Source organism: Tachypleus tridentatus, chromosome 13 (assembly GCF_004210375.1).
Source record: "Tachypleus tridentatus isolate NWPU-2018 chromosome 13, ASM421037v1, whole genome shotgun sequence".
Classification (NCBI taxonomy): domain Eukaryota; kingdom Metazoa; phylum Arthropoda; class Merostomata; order Xiphosura; family Limulidae; genus Tachypleus; species Tachypleus tridentatus.
In genome coordinates this window covers 37,985,509-38,006,286 of record NC_134837.1, presented here as the reverse complement: position 1 = coordinate 38,006,286, position 20,778 = coordinate 37,985,509, and the positions used below count along the sequence as shown (strand labels likewise).

Genomic DNA, 20,778 nt, shown 5'->3' with positions numbered 1-20,778 from the left:
AAAAATCACCCATACTGGATTATACATTTCCTGGAACTCAATACATGAAACACAACAAAGACCCAACATATTAAGAAATCAAATAAACACAACCACAAAACTATTTTCACCTGATAAAATTAATGATGAAATCAAAATCAACAAAATAAAACAACACTTCATCAACATCAAGAAACTTCCTCAAAAAAATGGAAACAAGATTCAAAGAACACAAAAATCACCTTCACACATCTTTGAACACAGCATATCAAATAAACACAACAACCACAGAAAACACCCAGATACTAATCAGGGAAACAAATATAAACAAATGCAAAGTCAAAGAAGCCTTAAACAGCAACTAAAACCAAAATTAAAACAATATAAAGGAACATCTTTATACCTATACTAATTAATAACCTAACATCTAATTGAAACATCCCCTACAATCTCGTACCCATTTATGCTCTCATCCCTAAGACATGTGTCCAGCAGCAACCACTTGCAAACTCTCTCTTTCTTAACCTTAAGATGACCTAGGAAGGTCAAAACGTTGTTCTCTCCTTATCAGTAAAAGTGTAAATATCCATACCAGCCGTTCTGAGACACATTTTTATTTCAAGTGAGTTTCTCGTCATCAAGGAAAACTTCCTTTTCTACATAATTAGAAGAATATTTTTACAAATTACTTCAGAATTTTTTAAGAGTATTACTTACACTGATGTCCTTCCTTCTTGACCGTACCAGCTGTAAGAAAGAGAAAATACAAATAGCATCATTATCTATTACTTCTAACTTTAGTTACAACCTTTCACATTGAACAAACACATTACATGACTATATATTTCAATTATTTTTAAACAATAATAAAGCTTTTGTTATTTGAGATACATTTATCTCTAATTTTTAAAAACCAAGTATTTATTTAGAGTCTTAGGTTCTTTATAATATATCATTGTGTGTGATAGACTGTGGTTTCAAAAGCACAGGTCACTTTTCATCACATGTTTACTACAACTAAAAATTTTGTTTCACATTGAAGTTTAATTTCATACTAATTCCTTACTTGAGGAAAACACAAAATTTTCCAAAGGTTAATAAACTGAATAAAAAAACTGGGGTTATGGACTACTTGAAAGTATCCTATAAGTTTGTACAACTCATAAAGAAAAAAATTATTTAACTTTTGCATTTAGTAAATTTTGTGCTTGGAGATGAACTTTTGGTTGTTTAAAGCAATATTTTTTACAATGGAACTTGAGCATTCACAATTCAAAATGAAGAAGAAGGAAAATAAAAACTGTTAGAAAAACAAGTCAATGGTATACAATAAACACTCTCCACAGAAATAATAACTGGCTATTAATAAGAATCAACTGTACCTTTTATTAAAGGGTAGTTTACATAACCTTTATTTTGTGTACTTCAATGTTGTTACTACTCAGTAAATACTTAATAATCTAAAACATTTTTAATTGAACTTAGGCATGATTGGTTGGTTGATAGCCAAGCTATCTGTGCCAAATATCCAGTGAAAAGTTAAAATTAAAGTAAATGTAGTAAAATTCATAAAAGGAAATTAAGGTAAAACAAAACAAAGTTTAAAAAAAACATAAATAGCAAAAAACCAATGCTTACATCTAATATACAGCATTAAAAGAAAAACTACAGTAATGCAAGTTGTAAAGGACTTTCTGTAGCATAATTGTAATTATCATAACTTGCCAGGAAGACAAACAAGTAAGTACAAAAACTACCATCAGTCACCTGAAGTTGGCTTTTCCAGTCCTGGTTCCAAGTTATTTGACATTATGACCATTTTCAAAAAGTAAAGTAATAAAAGTTTTAAAAGACTGCAGCAAAATTTTAATAATAACTCACCAGGATGACTAATGTGTGGATCAAAAAGCAGTGTTAGTCACCTTAAGTTGACCTTTCCAGTCCTGGTTTCGAGTTATTTAATGTTACAGCCATTTTCTAATTTAAAATTGAACTAGATGGACTTTGATTTTTAAAAGGGAATCACATTAAAAAAGGTCTAAAGTATAAATTAAAAAACTTAAATGGCATTAAAAAGATTAATGGCCTTTAAAAAACTAAAAACATAACCAAGGTGGACAGTGTCACAATCACCAATAACACTGTCTAACGTTATGGACAAACCTTGGGACAGAACATGTTTAAAATGGAGCCATCGTTGAGAGAAAACAATACTTCATTAACATCGATAAGTTTCCTCCACAAACCGTAGAAAACATTATATGCACACACCTAGACAGAAAGCAAAATCAACCAACAAAAGTAAATATATCTCACAAATCAAAAAATCATGAAGCCATATACTGCTGCATAACATATATTCCCAACATCAGCAGACAACCAACATTTGGCAAAAACTAGTAATAAAATATGACATTCCAGTTAATACCAAATTTATTCAAAAACCAGGCACAAAACTGAGGTCTATACTATGTAAAATCTACACTGACAAACACCACACCAACATTATTTATAAAATACAATGTGATAACTGCAACAACTTCTATACTGGAAAAACAAGAAGAAAAATGGAAACCAGATTCAAAGAACATAAAAAGTCACACTCACACGTTTTCGAACGTTGCAAGTCAAATAAACACAACATAACCATAGAAAACACTCAAATACTAAATAAAGAAACAAACATAAACAAATGCAAAATTAAAGAAGCCTTACTTATACAACAACTTAAACCCAAAATAAACCAATATAAAAGAACGCCTTTATACCTATATTAAATATAATAAAATAAATAATATAAAATTATATATATTCAAACATCTAACACTGCCTTCTACATTCCGACACTCAGTTACACAACCCTTTCCAAACATGTGGTCAGCTTCCGGTCAGTTACCTCTTTCTTTCTTTGTGAACCTGACAATGACCGAAGAAGGTTCAAAACGTTGTTCGCTCTAAGACAACTTTCTCTTTCCGATCGTTACGAAAGCAAGACAGCCAAAGTCCAATATAGGGTGTTATTTGGAAAAGCTTGTTTTCACGTTGCTCACTCCAAATCGACTGCCAGCTGGCACAGAGCTGAGCCTTGAATACAGGACCCTAGTCCATGTATGGAATAGTCACAACAGTGATAGTGCCAAAGCAAATAGATTTAGCTGCAGTGAATATTCCGCTGGGGGTAAAAGTGCATACAAACGGTTTTAGAGAGAGAGAAATTAAAGCCGTTTGCTGTGGTCCACTTCAGTAAAAGATTGAGGGCAGTCTGTAGCTGCTGCTCAATATACATCAGGTTCGATGACTGACATGAGATGTGAAAGTCGTTAACATGTAGTCCGTTTGCAACATTTGAGAGGGAGTTGTTCAGTGATGGCATTAATTTTTATACTGAAAAGTGTGACACTCAAAATACAGCTCTGAGGGACTCCAAGTTCCTCTAGAAAAGAACGGGAAAGTGTTGAACCCACACAAACTTGGAATCTCCTGTCCATTAAAAATTTTTTAATAAACATGGGTCAATGGCCACATAACCCATACATATGGAGGTCTCACAAAATGCCATATCTCCATGTAGTGTCATAAGCCATCTCAATGTCAAAGAATATTGATACAAGATGTTTTCATTCAAAAAAGGTTTCTCTAATTGACATTTCAAGTCGAATCAGGTGGTCCATGGTGGAGCATTGTCATTGAAACCCACACTGGGTAGGCAAGAGGAGGTTGTTTGATTCGAGGAACCAAAAAAGATGAGCATTAACCATCTAAGATCTAACAGAGACAGCTCATCAAAGCAATTGGACAGTAGTTTGAAGGAATCTTGGGATCATTCCCAGGTTTAGAGAAAGGTAGGACAATAGCCTGGCTGCAGGCATCAGGAAAAACATTCCCCTGCCAGATCTGGTTAAAAACTATCAGAAGAATAGCAAAAGAAGCAGGAGATAGAAGGAGCAGCATTTCATAGTGTACATCATCAGGTCCAACCGATGTACAGTCAGATTGATGAAGGGCCAGTTTGAGTTCCACCAGCATAAAAGGGACTATTATAGTCATATAGACAATCAGTTCGAAAGAGGTGATCGCTCTGCCTGAGTCTTGATGGCTGAAAGGGTGGAGGAAGAAGCAGAAGTGCTAGATTCCTGGCAAAAGCTTTCACCTACAGTATTAACAATGCTCCGGGTATCAGCTACTTCCTGGCCATCAGAGAGCAAGATCGAGATGGGGACAGAATTATATTATCCACTGACCTTTTGAATCTTGTTCCATATCACTTTGGAACTGGTGATAGAAGATATGCCAGTTGTGAACTTCGTCCAAGATTCCTTCTGGCTTTTATGTCTTACCCACCAAGCATGTGCATGGGCCTGCTGGAAAGCGATGTGGTTTGAGAGTGTGGGATATCTGATGGAAAGTATTCCAGGCCTATTTTTGAGCCTTCTGTACCATGTGGCAGGTAGGATTCCTCCACGGACGAGGATATAGTGGAAAACGTGTCGAGGTTTTAGGAATACATTGAGCATCTACTTGTATAATACAATCAGTTACTGCTGCCACACAGTCATCTATGGATGGCTTAGAATATTGAGGCAGGATCAAATTCTGTAAGAGCAGTAAAAGAGGGCTAGTTTGCATGAGCCAACTTCCATTGGGGCACATGGAATCGACCACAGCCAGTCTCTCTCAAAATTATAGGAAAATGATCACTGTTTCATGGATTATTGTCAACCCTCCAAGAAAAATGGGAGAATAGTGAAGGAGAGCAAATTGAGAGTTCAATAACAGTAAAGGACTGACTAGGTGCATGAAAATAAGTAGAAGAACCAGTATTGAAGAGAGAAAGGTTGTGATCAGATAGCATACCCTGTACAGAGTGACCTCTCCTATCAATATCAGCACTTCCCAAGAGGGGATGATGTCCATTAAAGTCTCCCAGGATTAAAAAGGGAGATGGCAACTGTTCAATAAGAGCATCAAGGTCTGATTGATCATAAGTCACTCCAGACAACGGGTAGAGAGAACAAACAGTGATGGTACAATCAAAGGATACACGAATGGCTAAGACCTCCAAGGGTGTGTCCAATGACAAAGACAGAGTGGGCACATGCTGATCAACCAACAGTGCCACCCCTCTATGCACTCGTCCATCACACAGCCTGTCATTTCTGTACAGAGAAAACTGCTGAAAGGTGACATTATTGGCAGGTTTCAGAAATGTTTCCTGTAAGGAAAGGCATACAGGATGGTAGAAAGAAATTAGTGTTTTGATGTTATCCAGATTAGAACGTAAATCTCTACAGTTCCGTTGTATCAAGGTGGCCATTTTTATTTACATGTAGGCAAATTGGGTAGAAAACCCTTCTGTTTATGACCATGTCTTTTTTTCTTTACTGTCTTTATTTGAGGGAGGTCTATTGACCTCCATGGATCCTGTTAAGGGTCGATTGGACAGGTCTTTGTTGTTGGAAGGGGATTCCAGTGACTGAGAATGTAAACGAATGATCGTTTTGCATCTTGGGGTGGGAGAAGAAGATGTATCTGAAGAAATGCCTGTACCCAGAACTAAAGTATGTGGATCTTGGGGTTTGTTGGAATGTATGTAAGGGACAGAAATGGGTGTTGAAGTTGATTCCTCAACTTTTTTTAACAACGGAGGTCAAAAGACTTTTCATTCGTTTTGAGAACAATTCTTTTTGAGGCACAGAAATGTGTCTGCATTCTGACTGTAGTTGTCTAATGAAGTGCAGCAGCATACATCCAAGATAAAATGGTGGACAGCAATTTTCGATCCTCAGGATAAGTAATGTTATGAATCGTTTTCAAATGCTGCACCTCTTTTTCTTCCAACCATTTAGGGCAAGAATGAAAGTAGGACAGGTGAAAACCATTGCAGTTGACACAATGAAGGTCTGTCTCATACTCACAGGCATCATGGTCCTTGCCACCGCAACGAGCACAAGTCAGGGAACCACGACATGACGTCTTTGAGTGACCAAACTGCTGCCACTGGAAACATCGAAAAGGGTTGGAATGTATGGTCATACCCTACAACTAAGATAACCTGCATTAATGATGGCAGGTGGAGGTGGTGATGTAAATGTCAAAACAAGGATAGTGGTCAGCATCGTAATTCCATCTATGCAAGTGGAGATATGTCTCACTGCAGAAACTCCTTGAGAGGAGAAGCCAGAGAGAATCTCTTATTCAGGGGTGTTCTTAAAAACCTTCTTAACAATAACTTTTCGTGATGAATTTAAAGTAGCATGAGGTGTAACCTCAATAGGTATATCCCCAATTGCCTTTGAATGCAAGAAGAGTTCACTGTGTTGAGATGTGGATGTTTCCACCAATATGTCATCAGATTAAAGCTTCTTTACTGACTCTGGAGAGCCAGCAAGTCCCTCCAGTCCCTTCTGATTGAAAAAGGGAGACATTTGCCCTAAAGGTTTGTTTGAAAGAAATGTAGGACAAGAAAATGAGGTACAACAGGTGGTACAGATGTTGAAGATTGCTGCTCAGAATCTTCAAGACATGATTGTTTGCCTATGGACTGTTTTTCACTATTTTATTTAAGTTTTTATTTAGAGGATCCATAATAAAAAAAGGGAAATTTCGGTGCCCACTGACACCACCCACCATGGAGCCCTACAAGGAGATACACTACAATGTCAAACAAAAACAATGCAGCAACGCCAAGGTTTTGTGAGCACTATACCCAAACACCAGCATCAAATACAATGTCCACGACACCTGTTGAGAACATCGAACACTGATACTTGGTTGACCCTAGCCCAAGTGGACCAGCTCACTGACCCAAGGGGTCACCCCAAGGCCACCCATCTACAGGAATTCAAGGCCAAAGTGGTGTGTTAGGGTTGGACCCTTCAAAGGTCGCCATGCACGGCAAACACATGGGTGGATGTTTAGATCCCAGATGAGGTAAACTGAAAGAAGAGAACCTTCCCTGGGAGGTCCCCTTACCACGTACAGGAAACCACACTCAGGAGAACTTAGGCATGGACATGAAACTTCCAGCAGTGGTTAAAAACAATCTATTTAAATGGTCCAAATGTATTTGCTTTTATGCATTTCATAATTGAATAGGTAATTGTGCAAATCAGTAAGGAACATTTAATTCTTCATAATTAGATCAATATATAACATTAAACATAAAAACAATTTTTCTAGAAATAAAAGTCACCTATTATTTACTGTGATAGCAGTCTTTCTATGAATACTACTATGACAGTTACCATGATATATGTTTGTGAGAATATAAGCATACAATAAAAAAACAGACAAAAAATAACCTACTCTTGAGATCCAAAATGCGTCCAGTATTAGGAGATTCCTGTGTTGAAAGCTGTTCTCTCACTTTATCAAGGTCATCAGGATGGATTAAATCATACAAACTTGAATTCAACCAATTTGTCTGAAGTAAAAGTAATTGAATCAGTTACATTGATGTGTTTGTTATATTCTTAAACAATTTACTTTAAAGAAATGTATTCTGCCTATAGATCATACTGTGTATATACCAGTAATAATTATAAGTAGGACTTTAATAAACAACAAAAACTTCTTACTGAATGATATCAAACTGCCAATTTTAATTATTAAAGCAGTAACATTAATAATCAACTTAATAAAATTTACCACAAACTGTGTTTTATAATAACAATATTTGTTGACATTGACACTACAATGTATAGATATTTTACCACAACATTTCTTCAACTACATTATTTACTCAGATCATATTGCAACTTTCTAAAATACAATTTTTACAAGTATCTTGGAATATATTACTGGAAATATATAATTGTACACGTTTTAATGATAGGATTATGACAATAATTACATATCTAAAACTTATGACAGATACTACTAGAACTAGGCTTACTTGTGATTGATTAAGAACAGGAGTCACTGAATCAGAAACATATATAACTTTTCCTGTGTCACATGCAGCCACAAACAGAAAACCATCAGCAGCCTACATACAAAACACAATTAATATATTATAACTGTTAAAATGAGAAGATGCTAATGACATACAATACTGATAAAGCTAAGGCACACAGTGTTTAATGGTTATCTAAGTTGTCATTATTTGAAAGAGTACTATGCGTGTGTGTAATTGTTCACTAACAATTTGTAAACTGTTAGACCACCTGCCACTAAACCTGACATATACCCCTTAGAACTCCTATGGAAAAGACAAATGGAGATTGGTCAAATGATCTGACAGTTTGTACTACATAGACTTGCATAATGTGCCATTACTCTTAGTTAACTGATTGACAACTTTATCAGAGTTCACTTTTTACTGTAGCCTTATTTGATGTGGAAGAAATATTAAAAACACAACAAATTAGAAAACAAGTGATTAATTTAAAATTTCATTTTGATGCCTCAGCAAAAAAAGGAATTTACACTGCAAAAAATAAAAAACATATACTGCAGACATTAGCAATATTTGACAGATGATTAACCAGAACTTTAGAATGAGTTATTATTTTGACAATAGATTATTCAGAATATTCAAGGGCTGATAAAATGTAAATAAAACTTCAATGAAAAATATAAGAAATATTTTAAAATTTATTTTCCCCAATTTTGTGTGAAATCTAATTAAGCACATTTAATGTAAGCATAAAACCAACATGGCAACCTTTTCATTGTGTCCCTATAATACATAATCTTGTGAAACAAACAAGTAAAATCTAGATACTCTTAAACACATTAGTTACAAGGTTATTTGCATTAAAAATAATTTTTATTTTTTAAACCCTTACTTTAAATTAATAGATCCAAGGCCTGTAAATGATACTATCAAATCCAATAGATCATTAGAGTTCATAATCAAGCAAAGAGGAAACAATAATGAAAAGACAGAATTCCTTGCATAATTACAGAATATAATTCTTAGCAATGCTATTCTAAAAACCCAGAAAAACAATCAGTAATAATAAACCTTAATTGCCTGAAATTCCTTCAAATTCAGTGAGATAACAGTGTTGGAGCAAAAAAAAACCACAAAAAAACTGACTACAGTATATTCAAATGAAATTGAAAATAACAATTCTCAACAGTCTTTCTAATCAAATATGGAGAAGACAGTTATCAAATAAATCCTAGTGAAATAATAGGTAATAAATGTTAACTGTTTGACATTTATAGGTGTACAGCATATTCGACTCAATATGAAATATTTTCTTCTTAGATATTTCTGTTTAAAATTCACAATTCAATGAACTAAAACACAGTTTTATGTCTTTAATAAGTTACCAAGACACAAATATCTTGAAAAAACCTACTTTACAAGCTTACTTGTGTTATATTAACATACACATATGAATGAAAATGACTGCATAACAATTTTATGCTCAATAATGCATATCTATAGACAGACAAACTTATGACACAATCAGAGACAACAGTTTTAATAAAAAATTAGATGTTTGTCAGTTTGTAACATCTCCAGCAAGGCAAAAAATGATTAACGCATATGAGATACAGCAAAAAGACCTACAAGATACAACACATAATAACATATACAGACTGATAGCTTTAAATAATCCTGAATAAAAATAATTAAAATGCAACAATATACAGATACTAATTAATATTTACAAGGATAAAATTTATAAGATAAAAAGTAATACATGATTATCAAGAATATGCCTTGGAATATAATTGCAACTAAATTACAAATATATATACAGTGTAGAAGAAGATAAAAGGACACATCATAGACTATGGCATAATTCTAGAAGACAACCAGAATAATGTATACGAACAGCCTTTTCTGAATAATAGCACAATTTTGTAATTTTGCACAAAAATATATTAAAAGTGAAGTTTAGAGAAAAAAGCAATAGAATTGGAAATATTTGTAAATATGCTAAAATAATAAGACACAGATGCAGCAACTGGTAAGGTTTACCACTTTGTTGGAAAAAATTAGAAAAGCTGAAGTCAAAATAAAAAACAAAGTCATTATTTAAGTATTTACAATCAATTTTAGGACAAAGATAGCAGTAACAAAATTAACTGTAGATGTACTTAAGAATGCTGTCTTAAAAGATAAGAATATTTTGTTTTGCTCGACAACATGAAAAACCACCATAAATAAAGCTTTATAATACCTTAAAAATGGATAAAACCAAAAAGTGATTTGACCATTTCTTTATTTTTAAATTCTACTTCTTAAAATTTGTAAATGAGCTGAAAATTCCTACAAGTTGACTTTATATCATTACCACTAATTTTTCTCACAACAAGGCAATTCACTTTTAGTTGTGTCTTGCGAAAGAGGAAAATTTATTTGAAACATTTCATTACAAACAGATTTTCAAAAACATGACTTAATATATCTATCTATTGTGGCTTGTATTAGTTGGGTGAATGTTTTAAATTAAAATCATCTACAAAAGTAAGAGAAAAATTTCTTACTTCTAAAATAAGGTGTTTCAATTCCTGATCTGTGAGAAACGAAGGTTTATAGGTTCCATCACTACTTGTGTTGCCTGTTCCTTGAAGAAAAGAGATATTCTTGTCTGTTTAAACTGTTATTAATAAACTAGTAAAGAAATATACATAACATGGTGGCATATAAATTGTCATTATGTGAAAGAAAAAATTTAAATGTTAATGTAAATGCCCTAATTTAAGTTTGTTTGTTTTTTTACAAAATTTACAGAAATCATTAAATAAAAGAAAAATCATCCAATACACATATTTCACTAAATAATTCAAATGTGCAAATTTAGCAAATCTCACAAAATGATCTAAAGCTGTAATATCAAATATTGCTGCTGAGCTGTAGGAGCAAAGAAAATTGTGTATGATAATACTGGTAACAAATAAACAAGTTGTTTTGTTAATCAAAGTGACAAACATCTGAGTAATAGATTTGTTCTGATTGCTGCAAAGAGTATGCACTGTAATAAACACAAGTAAATACATTATCAACCAACATACAATGTTTTTCATATGAATATAGAATGTTTAGGTTGATAATACAACACTAAGCTTAAAGAAGCAAACAATATACATACATATATATATATACATATCAAGTTATACTAAACTTTATGAAGCAATTCACAGCTTTCATTTTTAACATTTATGTACCTAATCAAAATCAGGAGTGCCAGATATCTTGTTCTAGTGCTGGACCATGCTGCCTACTGTGAGTAGATCTCTGAATGTACAATAAAACACAAATAACCAAACACCAAGGTTAATTTTTAGTTGGTTCCCATAACTATGACTATAACTGTGAAAAAAACAATTGAAACATAATTTTTAAAACGTCACAATTGCTAAAAATAAAATGTTTTACATGAAACCTAAGCATCACTTCAGTAAACTCACCACTTTCTTCAAAAACATTTTTATTTCAAAGTGTTAGTGAAACATGTTTACATCTGTAAGTTACTGAACTGTTCACAAAACATGCTCAATCTGTTTTTAGATCTTAAATGGTTAACTTACTACAATTTTAATTTCTACTTCTTCAGGCATCCATATGTAATGATAAAGCACTGACACTGCCTGAAATGTTCAGAGTACACAACATTTTTAAGTTAGTATGTAAAAAAAAACCTAAAAACAAAAGCAGGTGATTTCTTGGCTATTACAGATCTAAGTTGTACATATTTTGTGATTACTTGTTATTTTATGTTCAAAAACCTTCCATCATATAACACTCACTTGTAGTAGCGACAAACTTATCTTCTGGTGTTGGTGAATTATCTGCACAAAATTAACTGAAAGTTATCAACATATATCAGAACTACTTTCAAAACTTAGTGAACATGACTCATGTTATGTTATTAACAGCCTGCACTTCAAAATATTTGGAATAAACGTTAATTTTTTTTAAAAAAAACTACGGTACCATTCAAAATACGTTTTTGGAAAATTAAAAAAAAAAATTATTTTTAATGTTTGCATGAAAAGAATATGAAGAATAATGTGAATGTAAAACAGGTAACTGAGAATGGTTGAGGCAAGAACTATTTTTCATTGTGTAAATAAAATTCTGTGCTATATACCATAATGGGCATGCAAAGGTTTTAACACATTTTACCTCATTATGTCAACTGGGAGAAGACTTATTTCAACAGTTTGGATGGCTTGAATACATTACCATACCATGTTTTAACTGTATTTCTTTTTTATGAACAAAATTTGCTTGGTACAAGTTTATCTTAGTGTTCAACCAATATATCTATCTTGCTTCATTCAAGTTTATCCAAGTGTTCAATCAGTATATCTGTAACTTGCTTAGCATAAATTTGTCCAAGTGTTCAAACAATACATCTATCTTGATAAAAACTGAAAGTTCCACTTTTAACAACACTTGAGACCAAATGAAGTTTAATAAAGACTTCCCACTTCCCTATGTAAGATGTGGAAACAGTGTAAAGCTTGGTTAATAATTGGCCTTCATCTCAAGGTCCACAAAGTACACATTGTAAACATCTGTCTCTGTTCTTAACTACAAGAATCATCTATCATTTTGGAAACAACCACCTGCTGTTGGAATGTAAAAAAGTAACCAGGTTCTCAGCATGTTCATTGTTCTTCTATGTCGTATCCTGCTGGGCTCATGAAAACACTAAATGATACCTATTTACTGAGTCTATTTAATCTGATTGTTTCTCTAAACTTAAGGACAAAGAATGAATTACCAAGTATGATTATGCTGAGTACAACTTGCACTATGCTCATTAATTATTTGAAGACATAAGTGAAATTCAACACTGCATTACTGTACTATCTTAGCATATTGATTATTTGTACTATCAAGGATCAGTACCTGTGACCATAATGTTGATCCAGCATTTAATGCAAGTGATGAAACACAAATTTAAAATATATTAAACATAAGAAATTTATGAAAAAAAATTATGCATTTCATACTGTCAAATGTTTTATTTTGAATAACTTGTTGAAATTAACTGAATAAACTCTCTGACAAACAAAAATATAAAAACAATAATTTATCTAGCAGTTTATTTGTTAACTTGTCAACAATGAGCATAGGACTGTTTAGAATATTAAAGTTCAACATATTGAGATCTGTTTTTGGATGCCCAGTTCTGAACTATACTCTTATTGGCTCAGCATCCTACTAATTGTTAAAGTGTTATTAGAGAGAATAATTAGTTTTGGATGCTCTCTTAAACATACAGATAAACAGCAAACTGTTGACCATATGCAGCATCAATCCACTATAAGGCCAGATGAAAACAGTACTGAGGGATATATACAACTTCTATTTTTGAAAAAAACACACACAAAAAACGTATAATTACCTATTTATGTATGGGGATGAAATTTCAACACTTCATAACAATTTTTTTTTTAAAGGAGGGCTCTTTGAAATTGCTCTAGTTATAGGGTATCATGTCTCTATGTTGAATTGACCTAAACAGGTATTTTTCAGGTATTTGTAACAAGTGTCAATTATTAGTAATTGAAAACTGCTGAAAACAAATATCATAAAACATTAACATTTTATCAAATGTAAAAGGTGAAACCTTGGAGCTTAAATACTCTTTTCAGCACTCTTTTGCTGTCTGTCTACTATCGTGTCTTCAAACAGATAAAAGTGTAGGATGAAAAACCTGCAGTTTGTGCTTAACACAGAAACAGCTGAAGTCCTGTTTAATAAAATTGCCTTACAAGAGTATGCAGCAGTAATTCAGAAAGTGCAACTTTTAAAAATGTTCATTGTGTTTTAAAGTAAAACTCTACACTTTAAAACATTATTCTAATTTACCAGTTAAAACCTGATCTCAGTAAGTAAAAACAGTCAACGTGGCTCAAAGTATAAACTTTACATTTCAAAGAGCTATTAAAATTTACCAGGTAAACCCTGATCTCAATCAAACAAATTACTGACTGTTTATACAAATGTAAGAACTGTCTATATAAACCTAAAAACAAAACAAAAACACCACTACAAAAACTCTAAATTCCATATCCAGAGACTTAATTACATTATCTCTTAAGATATATTGAATTAAAAAAAATAAGTAACATAACTTTGCAAAAAATATTTTTTACTATACCCTATTAATATTTATAATTTGTTTTATAACATCTATTAAATCAAGAGATATTTAGATGTTTAACTTGTACAAAACTAGCTGCTTTGAATTATGAACAAGTATTCAAATTAAAAAGCCTTAAGTCAGAAGGATCATTCTAATTTATTTTGCTATATTATCTCTCAGGTTCTCTAAATAATACGTTCTGATCCTTGAATAGGACTATAAAAAAATTACAAAAGGAAATTAATGTGTCAAGATCTGTTTTCATGATCTATCTTCTCTATGTAATCACTTGCTAACCATACATGTTATTTCAAAGATTTGTTCTTAGCCATTTCAAAAACACCCAACTTATTAAAGATTTATGTGGGTGGATGGCCATATTTTAAAGTCACTAGCCAAAATAAACCAGTGTAACTTTTAGTGTCTTGTTGGAGGTACTTCCCAAACCTAGTTTCAACCATGGTCATATTTGCTTTGAGTTGATCTTATCATGCTATTTCTAATATCTAAAACTTTCATCACCTGCCAAAAATATGTTTGATGCATTTGAATTCTTGTTGCCACAAAAATGGGATTTTTTTTTCCCCCTGGAATAATACAAGAGTGTTACATCACTTAGACAGACTATTCTAAAACCATAGTGATAACCACAGTTGTTTTGTAAGTATTTTGTGAAAATGTTGAACTGAAAATATGTTTCAAGTAGGAAATGTCAATTCGTATTCTGATTACAAAGGTAGCACACACGATCATATACAAAAGTTGTAGTAGCTATGGGTCTTGTTTGCAAACCATGAAAATTCATATATATATCATAGAACTTTTATTTTCAATTTTTTATTAAAGACAACAGCCTTATGCCTATGATCAAACCATATTACACATGTTGACCAAAGTTCACCATGTTGCTAGTTCTACAAATTATTTCACACTGCTATTCATACTGGGTGTAGAGATTGGATGCATATTTTAAGAACAAAAATACAGAATATATTTGGTCGATAGACAGCACAAACATGCAACAAAATAGATTAGTACGAAAATATGCATAAATCATACCAAAATACAGAGATTTCAAAAAAGGGAAGACAGCAGCATCATTTGTAACTATATGAAGAGGTAATGGTCTGGGGTTGATTCATGTAGTTAATTTATATTCAATCTTTCCTTAAAGTAACTCAAGAAAAATACACATATACATACATTCTAAAGAATTACCGAATGGACTTGGTGTGGCTGGTTTCCATGGAGACTAGTATGATGGAGTGCAACAATCATCGCGCGTGTATGAAACCACGGCCTCTCTGACGACCTTTACGTGTGCAGAAAATGGCAAAGATTAAGTGGACTATTGTACTGGCTGAAACAGACTGCATTTTCCCTGTTATTGTGTGCAAATAAAAATAAAAGTTAGATATGTGTGTTTCATTAACATGTATTCTACTAAATTACTGAAACTGTTCACGGGGAAGTTTGGTATGCACTCGCCGTTGCACTCGCTACTCTCGAAACAAACGTTTCGTTCTGACAATATAGCTGACGTCGCAGTTGGTCGGGGTAAAAACTAAATTAACTAGTACTACAGAATGAATCTCATATGGGCCTTCAAGTTTCTAAATAGATTTCTACATTGTAACTAGAACAGTAATAATTTATATAATAATTAATTAACGTACTGGAATATTTCAACATGTTAAAACTTTTTATCCTCAGTGAACTTTACCGTCAAACCACAGTCCTCCTAGCCAACTGTGCACTTATCCACCGAAGACTTCAGTAAAAAAATCACAACTAGCAGTTGCCTAAAACCCCACAATGTCAAGCGGCTCTAAATAATTATGTTTTTCTTCTTTTCTGAACAGCTTTCCCAACCAACGTTTTTTAAAAGCTGAAACAATAATATTTGTGTTTTCTTACAGCAAAGCCACATCGCGCTGTCTGCTGTGTCCAACGAGGTTGTGTGATTTCTTATAGCAAAGCCACATCAGGCTATTTGCTGAGTCCATCGAGGGGAATCGAACCCCTGATTTTAATGTTGTAAATCCGAAGACTTGACGATGTCCCAGCAGGAGACATAATATTTATAACGCAGTATATTCGGCGAAATGCTATTTACATGGGTAAAATTTCAATAAAAAAAAACAAACAAACTGAAAGCTTGTGAAGAAAGGGAGGGCCACAAAGCTGAAGTTGCCTATGAACCCAGGGTGGTCTTAATTTGGTCCTAGCCAAAGTTCTCTAGTACACACTCGGACCCCTACAAGAATGTAATTTTATAGATCTGTTTTATGAGCAAGGATACTGTGGGCTGCTGCAGAATTACACGAATATACTTTAAAAATAATTTTATAATTTATATTACAGGTTACACAGGGACAATGCGAAACAAAAATGTCAAACCCCGAAACATCAACGGATCTTAATATTTTCATACTCTGGAGCGTGAGTAGTTTTCCAAGGCATTATCTCAAAAAGATAAACTTCCTACCGAATTAGACAATCACGTTATAAAAACAGGCAAATGGTGTGGGTGGTGTTCTGATAAACACGTAGTTTAGTACTATTGACGACTATTGCAAGGTCGTACGATCTAGGTGACACGTTACAAATGAAAATTGCAGGGGAAACCGTAGACACTGCATTATTTTGTGCATATGTTGAACAACGTGATGGGAGTGTAACACGAGTTTCCATCACAAAAGAACTTCTTAACCACCCATGCCCGACTCCACTTGGAAACAAATAAGTAAATTGTCGGTTTTAATACAAAAGCATAAATGTAAGAATGATCATTTTTACGTGCAATACATACGAACTTTACACTGTTCCCAAATAGAACGAATTTCTAGGTGTTCAACTGAATGTGTGTACGGATGTTAACAGTTAAAAGCAGTTGGGATCAACTGATTTTCTGATGTAATCCCTAACAGCATGGCCCAGAAGTATATTTAGCTTGGAATTAAAATTAGGAGCAGAATGGATGCTCCAGCTCACAAAGTTCCACTCATCTAAACTAGGATTTTTGCCCGTACAGAAACATTGTAGGAAAGTTTGTGTACTCGAACTTAATTTGTTCGGTGGATGTCACGTAAAGCAGTATTAGGGCTATCTGCATGAACCATTCCTAATTTTTAAGTGTTAGAGTAAGGGAAAGGTAACTATTAACCACCACTTACCACCAATTCTCGAGCTGCTCTTTTCAAGCCAACTACTAGTATTTTACCATCACTCTTATAACACACTCATACCACAAAGTTAGGAGTACAATATTATATGTGGTAACGGGACATGAAACACAGAACTTCGGCTCTACATTTCGACACGATAACCACTAAACCACTTTCGGGACAGATTATTCCTGGTTTCTGTTGCTCGTGTTCTCCTATTACACGTCTGCTCCCGCTCTTGCAACTAATAATTGAGAGTACGTATGCTACTCTTCCATCAGTATTATATCTTTCTTAACCTTTTAGATATTCAAAATAAACCTATTTGGTTTTTGAGACGATTTAGTATCTTGTGTTAGAAGGAATCGAATAGAATACGTTAAAAGTAAACTGGTTCGTCTCAAAATTCCTTTAAAAATAATACATGATAAATCCTTACCCATCCATCCATTTTGAACAGTAATAAATAACAATATAGGACACATGTTTGCATGTGGGCTGGTTTGGGATATTCTAAATTGACCGAATGTTCATTTCTTGGAAGTTATTTTACAGATTGTTCGTAGGTAGAGTGGAGGTGTTTTAACAATTCGCACCACTGTACTATAGTGTGTTGTCTGTCGAGCAGTCAGTAGACACTAAAATGACATAACATAAGCAATGTTTAATGCTGTAACAATGACATACCATGACTCACAGGATGAATTATGCATCCAGAAGGTAACAACACAGCATGACATACGAGTTCAAAAGCAAGAAATAAAATATATTTTCTGGTTAAGAAGTCAACACACAGGATCATAATCACATAAAACTTAAGAGGTTTTTAAAAAGAGGTTCAAAACTCGAAAAGCGCTCGAATTTTCGGTACTGTTTAAAAACCATAAGAAACAAACATTTTCGGGAACCCTACGGAAATAAATCTAGTAATTTAGTTTATTTTAGAAAGTCATGCGGTTATTATATAACACACCGAAACATACAGATTTTTCTACCGAACATTATAAGTCATCTTCCAACACTTTCATTGCATCATCCTTCATAAGTGTCGACACTTGGGTTTCATATCTTGATTTAACAATGTATGTCACAAGAAAAATTACTGATCAGAATGTACAAATGTCTCGTTTCGATAGTCCTTCTACCTGGAGCCACTCATGGAAGCAGGTGATAATTGTCCGTATATAACTTAGTGAAAGCCGATAATAAAACGCTTCGAAAAATCGATTTTGTTTTCTTTCAGTGGTCTACATCTAGATAATAATTGACGTCTAGTTAATGCATTTCATTCAACCCTCACGCAATGTTACGTTTCATTTCTTTCTGAATGTTGCTGGTAATAAAAAGAACAAGTAAAATTAAGAAAATAAAGGTTCGTAAACGACAAAAAAATTACAGCTAGTTTTTGGCAAGCGCCAAATGACAGAATAATGGATCATCAATGATAAAAAAAAAATCACCTTATATTCTACTTTTATATTATTACCAACAAAAACAGTTTTAGTTGCACAACAATTTCGTTTATGTACATTTTCATTGCATATTTCTATTTTGTTTCACTTTTGTCTAAAAAATTCAAGTTTTCAGAAACCGTCGTTACAAAGTTTCACATAATATTCCATAAAAATTCTAGATTTATGGTTAGAAAACCATGGTGGTAAAGGTTTGTTTTGTTTTGAATTTCGCACAAAGCTACTCGAGGGCTATCTGTGCTAGCCGTCCCTAATTTAGCAGTGTGAGACTAGAGGAAAGGCAGCTAGTCATCACCACCCACCGCTAAACCTTGAGCTACTCTTTGACCAACGAATTGTGGGATTGAACGTAACATTTAACGCCCCCACGGCTGAAAGGGTGAGCATGTTTGGTGTGACGGAGATTCGAACCCACAACCCTCAGATTACGAGTCGCGTGTCTTAACCACCTGGCTATGCCGGGCCTGGTGGCAAAGAAAAGGTTTCACGATTCGGAATGGAAGCTGTACCAGAGTGCCAAAAAAAAAAAGTTTTATAACCATTGTTACAACACGCAAAAAAACAAACAAACGGATAACCAGTTTTACACAACACAAACATTTGTTTTGGGTTGTTCCTACTAATTAATTCCATTTGCAACGTTACACAAAGGCTATGTGTATTAACCGTTTCTACCTTGAACCGGCAGAGGGAGGGCAGACAGTTCACATCATTCACTGTCAAATGACGAAGTGTTCTCATCGAATAATGGGATTTAACCGAAATTCTTTTCGCAGTAACGCGACGCAAACCATGAAACCTCGAACAATAACTTCCAGGTCGCGCTCGACAAAACAGTGAATATATATCTCAGAAGGGCTGATATGAGTATATGACGTTTCGACCTTCCTAGCTCATCTTAAGGTTAAGAAAGAGAGAGTTTGTAAGTGACCGTTGCTGGACACAAGTCTTAGGACTGGCAGCTGTCATTGCAAACTCTTTCTTAACCTGAAGACGACCTAGGAAGATTGAAATATTGTTCTCTCCTTACCAATACAAGTGTTAATAGCCATACCAGCCGTTCTGAGATACATTTTTATTTCAAGTGGGTTTCTCGTCATCAAGAAACCAAAGAATAAAAATCTGGCTTATAAATAAAGCAAACTTGAATAATAGGTCGACTTTTACACAACATATCTTAAATTCTAGAAGATGGGCCTGAAGACGCCGCAAAGCGAGACGTTGATTTAAATTAAAAACAAAACATTCTTTTACGTTTATCTGGAGTGTAAATGTCGTTTTTTTCTTAGCTTTTATCAAAAGATGACCCTAATGACACGTTAGAACGAGCAACTAACTTCCCAAGAAAATTAACTCAGAAATGCTCAATACCTTCATCTAACGGAAATAAAGAAACAAACCACCAAAACTGTGAAATGTACCAAAGACACGCAAGTCTAAAATTCAATTCTGATACATTTTAACTGCTATAACCTCTCATTATCATAACCTGACACATGATATTGTCATAAACACGGAATCTTCTGTTAAAAAAACAACAAAAACAGACACTTCAGGTGTAAAACTGAAGACCGTCTGATAAACTTTGATGCAAACTTATTCCTCAGCATTCCTATTAGTTAAATTTTAGCAACCAACAGAAAGTAACCAACAAAATGTTTCTGATCGATTTCTCCAACATAGTAATTTTCTTACAATGCAATAACACTATAAATTCTTAGCTTCAAGATGTATTTCATATTCAAATTTAAGGTTTATTTCATATGAAGTACTTCAGGACTAAAACCCGACGATCCACTCCAAGAAAACATCATGATTTTGAATATGTTCAACTAACAACACTTTCCTCATTAATCCTAACAACAACCTTCAGCCCAACTTTCAAGGTCTTTAATCAACAATATACACAGTTTAACCTTCCCTTTCCATCATACTTAGTTTAGATGCTTATGCAGTCGTGTAAAAAAAAAAAAATACACAAGACATTTTAATCTAAGTAATCCAATCAACACCACAGACTACTGTTTAGATTTCTACGACTTATCGTACGTACTAAATCTATGAGACAGTCTAAAACCAATCTTCCAAAACTTT

The 20,778-nt window shown here is 33.6% G+C and overlaps 1 protein-coding gene across 6 annotated transcripts in view; it reads right to left on the bottom strand.

Moving 5' to 3' along the window:
* LOC143236929 (aryl hydrocarbon receptor nuclear translocator homolog) overlaps nt 1–20,778 on the bottom strand; it is a 145,614-nt gene that overhangs the window by 14,792 nt on the left and 110,044 nt on the right. For all 6 annotated transcript variants that reach the window (XM_076475618.1, XM_076475620.1, XM_076475622.1 and 3 more), the window contains 4 exons: nt 10,429–10,508; nt 7,874–7,966; nt 7,285–7,402; nt 697–726 (listed from right to left, as the gene is read on the bottom strand). In XM_076475618.1, the coding sequence (XP_076331733.1) occupies nt 697–726; nt 7,285–7,402; nt 7,874–7,966; nt 10,429–10,508 (321 nt within the window). The remainder of the gene's footprint in view (nt 1–696; nt 727–7,284; nt 7,403–7,873; nt 7,967–10,428; nt 10,509–20,778) is intronic.